Below are 9,048 nucleotides of genomic sequence, written 5' to 3' on the forward strand. Positions count from 1 at the left end.
GCGATGGAGCCCGAGAGGGCCCAAGGGAGAGGCCTGGCACGAGTTGCCAGCCCGAGAGCCCGAAGGCAACGTGACGCAAAGCTTACGTCTGGACGACATCAGCCACATTTTTTATATTTTTTATGTCAGGCGTGTGCGCTTCAAGCCCCTTCGTGGACGCGCGTCGTCCGACAATATTTTAGACATGGGGCCCGCGGCGCATTTCAAAAATGTTACCATTGGGGAGGCCACGTGGCTTCCCCTCGTTCGTTTGATTTCAACAGCAACAATTTATGGACCGTTGGATTTCCAACGGTAAAAAACATTTAAAAACCTTATTTAATTTCAGTCGTTGGATCTAAGATCAACGGTCCACATTATTCGCCATTATAAATTTTAAAAAAAAGAAGAAAAAACAGTTTAAAAATAAAAAATCTTACCGTTGTGCCACGTGGCACAATCTAGAGTGTTGGAATTCAATGTTTTTTTAATCCAACAGTAGAGATGGCACAATCTAGAGTGTTGGAATTCAATGTTTTTTTAATCCAACAGTAGAGATTAATTATGTGAATAAAAATTAAAAAAAAATGTAAAAAATTAATAAAAATCAGAAGAAAAAAAATTTGAAAAATTTATAAAAAAAAATTGATTTTACTTTTCTATAATTACCTTCTCATTATCTTCTACCTTACACCACAATTTCATATTTTCTCAACTACTTTCATCCACATTCCTATCTTTCTCTCAAAGTTTCAATCCAATTTTTTTCCAACAAAATGACTACTGATGCAGGTACGAATTGGACGCTTATTGAAGATGTTGCATTGTGTACTAGCTGGGTTAAAGTTACTCATGATCCGATTACGAGTAATGAGATGCAGTTGCGAGAAATGTGGAGTCTTATTCATACCAATTTTCTTGAGAAAATTGGTGGGAAAAGAACCAAAGAATCGATTTCCAGTCATTGGAAATTACTTAGCTAATCGTTTAGTACGTGAAGAGATGCCTTGGCACAAGCTATTAGTAACCTTCGAAGTGGGGAAAATTTAGCAGATCAGGTAACAATATTTTGTTTATTTGTTTGTACTATACCCAAATTTACATTACCTACTTTGATTATAATTATTTCTTCTCCCGCATTGTGTAGGCACTTCAAGCACAAGCTTGGTATAATGCCAAAACCAAAAGCAAAAACAAATCATTCACCGGAATGTTGGAATATTGTCAAAGATTGTCCTAAATTCAAAGTTGTTTTTATCAGTCCAGAAGTTTTCATGAACAGCACCCCTTTACACTCTACGCCCGATCATGCCTCGCATGTCATGAAGATGACATAGAATAAGTGCCCGAAATGCCCCCCCTAAACAAGCGTCAGGGTCGACCTGTTATCCAATTAGGCCTTAAGGTAAAAAGGCTTCAAAGAGAAAAGGGAGTGCTTCCAAGAATGATTATGCAAAGTATATGGAAGAACTTGCTCACCAAGGTGAATTGACTTTGGCGTGGGAAATGGCTAAATTTAAGGCTGATAAGGCTAGAAAAGAGGCAAAAGCTGCAGCTGTTGAGAGAGAATTTCAAACTAATGAGAGAGAAAGAGAGCTACTTAGGCAAGAAAGGGAACATGTTAGAGAAGAAAGAATGGATCAACAAGATCGTGACATTATGAACACGCTTATAGAAGGGAAGTCTCCGAATTTTAAATATTTTTGGAAGTCGGAGAAAGCAGACGTGGTGCGAAGGAGGAGTGCAAAAGAAGCAAGAGCAAGAGGAGATGGTCCTAGCACGACAAGAGAAGATCATCCTAGCATCACAAATTGGTTAGGAGATGATGAGCCATTCACGAGCCCATAATTTTCCAATCACTTTGTTTGTAATCGGAGCCCATAATTTTCCAATCACTTTGGGTTGTAATTTATTATTTATTGAATTGAGTACTTTATGTTGTTTCCAATTTATTGAATTTGGTACTTTATTTAAAGTAAGAGTAAATTTATTTAATTTGGTAATTCATTTATACTAAGAGAATCTTTATTCAAAGGACATAAACACACCAAATAAAATTACATGAACATACCAAATAATAAAAAATAATAAAACTCACTAAATGAACTAAAAAAACACACCAAATAAAATTAAATAAACACACCAAATAAAAACAAAAACACTAAATGAACTTAAGTATCTTCAGCTTGTTTCAATTCCCACTGGTGCTCTATCAAGTCAATTTGTCAGACATTGTGCATATATGGCCTTTGAAGTGCAGTATATCATTGGATGAGCCTTTCATTGTAACGTCCATCCCTTTCTAATGGCTCGTGTTGCACGGGTTCTTCGATGGCGTCATGAGCACAATATATTTGTGTTATAGAATTGTTCATCGTGTCTGGCTTATATTCATCAACGGCATCATAATCGTACTCATCTTCCACAATCATGTTGTGAAGAATGATGCACGTCATCATGATGGATCGAAACAACTCTACATTAAACATTCTGGCAACACCCCTGACAACTGCCCAGCAAGCTTGAAGGATACCAAAACAACGCTCCACATCCTTCCTGCACCCCTCTTGACAGCTTGCAAAGTGTTTTTCCTTTGCACCTCGCGGACGTGGCACTGTTTTGACAAACGATGACCACCTTGGGTAAATGTCGTCTGCTAGGTAGTATGGCCCGTCGTACTTATGTCAGTTGACTCAGTACGTGGCTTTTGGTGCCTTCCTTGCAGAACATCGTTGAACACTGAGGATTGGGTAATGACATTGAGGTCATTTTGAGCTCCCGGAACACTGAAAAATGCGTGCCAAATTCATGTATCAAAAGATGCAACCGCCTCCAAAATGATACTTTTTGCTCATTTTTCTGTCCCCATAAGCGCCTTGCCATGCACTTGGACAATTTTTCCAGGTCCAATGCATACAATCAATGCTTCCAATCATCCCAGGTAAACCTCGAATCTCGCCCTTCTTCAAAAGCCTTTGCAAGTCCATGTCAATAGGTCTCCGGATGTACTATGCGGTGTAGATAGATTCGATTGCTCCACAAAACCTCATCAGGGACTCAAGAATGGTTGATTTCCCCATCCTCACTATCTCATCCACTTGGTCTGCAGATGTTCCATATGCAAGCATCTGCAAGGCAGCGGTAATTTTTTGCTCAGGAAGGAGACCCATAGCACCAAAAGCATCCTTCTTTTGCACAAATTAAGAATCATGGTTGCAAACAACAATAATGATTTTGTTGAACAAATGTCGTTCCATTCTAAAACGACGTCTAAAGTACGTATCAGGGAATGCATTGTTACGGACAAAATAATGATCCAAGAGTTCCGTACCTCGTCATTGCCTGCTTCTATCAAGGTTTGCGGAACGGCTGGGCCTGCAAATCTGAGCAATTCTAAAAGGTAACGACACGTGGCATGATGACATTGGATAAAAATCTTATAGAAATCCATCACCAATAATTGTCTTTTCGGATAATGACACGTGACGCAATGAGAACGATTAAAAATTTTATCCAAAATTACAAATAAAATTATTTTGTATTATTTTATAAATTAAAAAAATACTAATATTTTATTGCCTATTGCCAGGGCTATTCAGTGTAGGGGTAGAGAGGCAAAAGATAGTTACTGTTCATTAAGGGCAGTTACTGTTCACTGGATGGATTAAATAGTGAATAGCCCAGGGGGGCCTTAGCAACGGTGGAATTGCTCTCATGGGCAATACCGACGCGACATTATCCTGCACAAGAGTGAAGCCCCTAGTTTCTGACTAGTTTACTATTAGACGCGTATCTTGTTTTGGATAACAACTCATGCCTAACGAATTTACGATTTTTGATCTAATAATAAGATGCTTGGATAACAGCTTATACGCAAAGGAATTTACTATTTTTGATCTAATTATAAGGTGTCATATGTGTAAAAACACATACATATTATTGGTTTATTATTTGAATTGGATGCCACCACAATGACAATGACGATGAACTCGTTCGATATAGCTGCTTTCATAATAAATGGACCACATGTACAAGGACAAGATTTGTCCTAGTCGTTGGCTTTTTCTTTCCTCTCTCTGCTTTGCAGCTCAGCAGACCAATAATGTAGCTTTTATCCTTTTACAAGAATTTCTACAAATACTCTTGAAATCTCTCTTCACATCACACTTTAACTCCTTGCTTTTGCTCGGAAAAACACAGACTCTCACACAAGATATATATTCATATACACATATATATATATAGTTGGAATAAGAAGCTCAAGCATTCAAGGTTTCTCTCACATTCTTTCTTCGACCATTTCCTTCAGATTATTCTCTATCACCAGGTACGTACTAGAGGAGCAATGCTATTGTTTTTTCTTTTTTTATTTACATTTTTTTTATCACTTGGTTTTCTTACGATATCAAAACTTTGATTCAGTTTATGTTCATTTTGTATATTGTAACTTGGTGGTTCGGACTGGTGGATTATAATAAGACCTGTGTTTAATGAGCTTAATCAAAGTTTGAAATTTGGGTTGTGTTTTTATCATAAAACCCCATCAAGCTAATTTAGCTTACAACAACAATCAAGCCATATCGTACTAAATGAGGTCGGTTGTATGAGTCCTATCACCCATTGCTTTGGTTAGACAATGGATTCCGAACGAAGAATAATAGTTTTGCAGTTTCATATATTGTGGTGGTAATATTATGTAATCTATGATTTGTAATTGATGATTAAGCAATGTGTAAATCTTCGCTCTGTTTCTTTATTTTTTATTTGTATATATTTTTTTTCTCTTTCTATATACTTGTTAAAATTTGATTTTTGTTCTGATGGAACTGGATCTTTTGACTCTAAGAAATATCAAGGGCAAGATTTTGGTTGCCCAAACCGGTTTGGAAGATTTGTTTTCGGCTAAATGTATTCGGGTTTTCGTAGGATCTTGACAACATATGGTACTGTGTTTGTGTATTTGTACATGTTCACCTCTTTGTGGTGTCTAAAGAGTAAGTCAAAGTGGATCGTCCCTTTATAAAGTTTTAGATTACGGTTAGGGAATTGTTCTATTTATAAAATTTAGACTATGGCAGAGGTATTGTCCTATTTATAAATTAGTTCACTTGAGTTATAATCAGGTTAGAGTGGGTTAATAAATCAGGTCGGGCATGAACAGACAACGGATCAATCCAACCCAATCCAATATATGACCGAGTTAAAATTGGGTTGAGTTCGAACGCATTATAACTATATAAAAAAAAACACCTGCTTGTTAGAATTTAAATTCAGATTGGACATAGACAAATTCGGATTGACCTAACCCAAATTGCACCTCTAGTCCAAACAAGCAAAAAAATATTGTTTTAGTAAATATGTATATTCCATAAATAAAAAAAGTAAATACGTATTTCCTATAAGACTACAGTAAATAGTTTCCTAAAAGAGGTTACTACTGGTGCGTTGTGGCCATTGAGAAATAAAAAAATATTAGTGCTAAATGTGCAATAAGCGTGTTAATCGTGCAGCTCTCGCACTTTAATCCTGCTATATATGGGCTTTGAACGTGTAATAACCCTGTGAAATTACATTATTTATTGACGTGGCCATGGCATTAATCCTACTTGGCAATGCACCCTGAAATTAATCGTCCATATTTTGCCAGTCGGGACCATAAGCACGAGCAAGGCACGCGCATTTGTGCGCAGAGCCGCTCGACGGCAGTAATTCCCACATGCGCGCTAAATTTGTACAGTTTTGTGTGTTTAAAAGTTGGCCGCCGCCGCCACCATTTCTGTCACTGTCTGTTTTTGAAGAACCTAGTCGTCATGGATCCCGAGAAAATTGCTCATGGGACTTTGTCGGAACAAGAAGAAGTTTGCCCAACTGCTATAGAAGAGGTGGCGTTGGTGGTGCCGGAAACTGACGACCCAACCCTACCGGTGATGACATTCCGGGCGGTGTTCCTCGGCATATCGACATGCACTCTATTGATCGTTCTCAACACATTCTTCACATTCCGTACGCAGCCGCTGACCATCGCCCCCATCTTAATGCAAATCATCATTTTACCCTTGGGAAAGTTGATGGCTTCCACTCTCCCGACGCGGGAGTACAACCTCCCCCTCCTGAATTGGAAGTTCACCTTGAATCCTGGGCCGTTCAACATGAAGGAGCACGTAATCGCCACCATCTTCGCCAACTGCGGGTTTTCTCCCGGTGGAGGCGACGCCTATCCTATCGGAGCCATTACTGCTATGAAATTGTATTACAAGCAGAGCGTGACTTTTCTTTGCGCCCTCTTCATGGAATTAACCATAAAGGTTGTCTTCTGTGTGTGTGTATTTTTGTGTGTGTAAATATAACAAGGGTTTTCATCTATCTTAATTTCTGGATTTTCTCGATTTTAATCGCAGATATTGGGATATGGATGGGCCGGAATACTTAAGAAGTACCTGGTTGACCCTATGGAGATGTGGTGGCCTTCCAACCTCGCTCAGGTTTCTCTGTTCAGGTATTTTGCTTTTAGTTCAGTTTAAGGTTTCCCATGTTGAGATTCTTGACACATACAAGTAATATATAGAAAATTTTATTCCAACCCATATTACGCATCTTTACATTTAATTCAGATTTTAATTGATTTTACTTTCTATGATATATACATTGACGTTGAAAAAAAAATGATATATACATTGACCTTTTTTGGTTAAAAAAATACACTCACGAAACTAGTCAAAACAATTCCAAACAAAAAGACAACAAATAACATTTCACTACTCACTAGACTTTGTTTATCTAATTTTTTGTTCTTCTACGAATAAGTATATTTATTTTCCAACCAAATGGAGTGATTAATTCCGTCATAACGTATAATATGCTAACTATAATTATGGATTTTATGATTTTCTAAAATTGTTTGTTGTTGGTGTTCCAGAGCACTGCATGAAAAGGACCACGGATCCAAAGGCCTTACACGGATGAAGTTTTTCCTCATAGCCTTGGCAGCGAGCTTCACCTATTACGCACTCCCTGGTTATCTGTTCCCGATATTGACATTCTTCTCTTGGGTGTGTTGGGCTTGGCCGCACAGTGTCACGGCTCAACAGATCGGCTCAGGTTACCATGGACTCGGAGTTGGCACCTTCTCCTTTGACTGGGCTGGGATTTCAGCTTATCACGGCAGCCCCCTCGTTGCACCTTGGTCTTCCATTCTCAACACTGGCATCGGATTTGTCTTGTTCATCTATGTCATTGTCCCTATTTGTTATTGGAGGTTTAACACATTCAATGCTAGAAAATTCCCCATATTTTCCAATGATCTCTTCACCTCCAGTGGGCAAAAATATGATACTAAACGGGTACTGACACCCCAGTACGATCTTAACATTGATGCCTACAACAGTTATGGCAAGCTCTATCTTAGCCCTCTTTTCGCTTTATCCCTCGGAATAGGATTTGCAAGATTCACAGCAACCCTTAGTCATGTGGCACTGTTTCATGGCGGGTACATACTTTCAATTTTACATAGCAATGACACTTAAAATTTGAACCTACAAATTGAAAACGAGGAGTAAGTTACATGCTGACAAAGTGACCACTGATTTTCTTTTCCTAGTGATGTGTTAGCACGAAGCAGATCGGCGATGAAGAATGTGAAAGTGGATATCCATGAAAAACTGATGAAACGTTACCAAAAAGTACCTCAGTGGTGGTTCCTCGTTTTGTTTATAGTGAGTGTTGCACTGTCCCTATTAACGGCTTTTATATGGAAAGACGTTGTGCAGCTGCCTTGGTGGGGGATGCTATTTGGCTTTGCCTTGTCTTTCATTATCACCCTCCCAATTGGTGTCATTCTAGCAACCACCAACCAAGTACGTAGTTTTCTATCTTCTCGATGGTTCTTTCATCTCCATTTGGTACTTGTGAGAGGGTGCACAACAATTTTTTGCAAAAAAATATCGTGCATTGTGACGTTTGCACGTCTAAATTAATTTTACATCATATTTCAAATTCTTATGGCTTTTTTCTGTGCAGCAACCTGGATTTGACATCATATTTCAATTCATTATGGGGTATATGCTACCAGGAAAACCCATTGCAAACATTGTTTTCAAATTCTATGGACGAATCACCACTGTCCAAGCTCTCTCTTTCTTAGCTGACCTTAAACTTGGGCACTACATGAAGATTCCACCTCGCTCCATGTTCATAGCTCAGGTTAGTTCACATTTTATCTATTATGTTAAACATGGTCTTTTTCCAGTGTAGTAGAACTAAACTAATGCGTGCGAATTCTCCAGCTAGTGGGAACTCTGGTTGCCGGTACTGTCAACCTTGCAGTTGCATGGTGGATGATGGAAGGTATTAAGAACATATGTGACATTGAAGGGCTTAATCCTAACAGCCCATGGACTTGCCCGAAACACAAATTCACCTTTAGTGTTTCTATTCTATGGGGCCTTATTGGACCAAGGCGACTGTTTGGACCTGGAGGATTGTACAGAAACTTGTTATGGTTATTTCTTGTTGGAGCTATTTTGCCAGTTCCCATTTGGATATTGACCAAAAGATTCCCAGAAAAGAAGTGGATTTCATTGATAAATATCCCGGTCATTACTTATGGTTGTGCTGGGATGCCACCAGCTACTCCCACTAACATAGCAAGTTGGCTTGTCACTGGAACCATCTTCAACTATTTCGTGTTCAGATATCGTAAGCGCTGGTGGCAGAAGTACAATTATATTCTATCTGCAGCATTGGATGCTGGCACAGCTTTCATGGGTATCCTAATCTTCTTTGCCTTTGAGAATCGACACAAAAGTGTTGACTGGTGGGGCTCTGAACTTGACCACTGTCCTCTTGCAACATGCCCTACTGCACCTGGTATTGTGGTTAAAGGATGTCCTGTTATTTGAAAATATAGCTAGTTTTGTATCAGGTTTATGTTTCTGTTGTCTGTTAAGTTAGTAGTAGTAAAATATGATCATTTCTTTATTTAGGTATAATTTGGCAACTGTTAGCCTTTCAAATGTGTTGGTTTTGTCTACTGAGATTATGATTTTTTTATCACAACTAAATTTTAGTGTA

The 9,048-nt window shown here is 38.5% G+C and overlaps 1 protein-coding gene across 3 annotated transcripts; it reads left to right on the forward strand.

Annotated features, from left to right (window-relative positions):
• Positions 1 to 4,005: 4,005 nt before the first annotated feature.
• LOC114826593 (oligopeptide transporter 3-like) lies at positions 4,006 to 9,048 on the forward strand. 3 transcript variants are annotated; one of them, XM_029107182.2, is made up of 7 exons: positions 4,006 to 4,306; positions 5,627 to 6,284; positions 6,378 to 6,475; positions 6,896 to 7,465; positions 7,577 to 7,832; positions 7,996 to 8,178; positions 8,262 to 9,048. In XM_029107182.2, the coding sequence occupies exons 2-7, from the start codon at positions 5,790 to 5,792 to the stop codon at positions 8,874 to 8,876; spliced, it is 2,217 nt and encodes a 738-aa protein (XP_028963015.1). In that variant the 5' UTR covers positions 4,006 to 4,306; positions 5,627 to 5,789; the 3' UTR covers positions 8,877 to 9,048. The 3 variants fall into 3 exon arrangements, with proteins under 3 accessions (XP_028963015.1, XP_028963016.1, XP_028963014.1); XM_029107183.2 differs by having other exon boundaries at positions 4,136 to 4,306; positions 5,734 to 6,284; XM_029107181.2 differs by having other exon boundaries at positions 4,162 to 6,284.

Source organism: Malus domestica, chromosome 08 (assembly GCF_042453785.1).
Source record: "Malus domestica chromosome 08, GDT2T_hap1".
NCBI classification, from domain to species: domain Eukaryota; kingdom Viridiplantae; phylum Streptophyta; class Magnoliopsida; order Rosales; family Rosaceae; genus Malus; species Malus domestica.

What these genes read in the sequence shown, in the direction of transcription:
- LOC114826593 (XM_029107181.2), top strand. Translation starts at nt 5,592, where the DNA reads ATGCACCCTGAAATTAATCGTCCATATTTTGCCAGTCGGGACCATAAG. An exon ending in TTCTAGCAACCACCAACCAA is followed by an intron (nt 7,833 to 7,995) that starts GTACGTAGTTTT and finishes TTTTCTGTGCAG; the next exon opens with CAACCTGGATTTGACATCAT. An exon ending in GCTCCATGTTCATAGCTCAG is followed by an intron (nt 8,179 to 8,261) that starts GTTAGTTCACAT and finishes CGAATTCTCCAG; the next exon opens with CTAGTGGGAACTCTGGTTGC.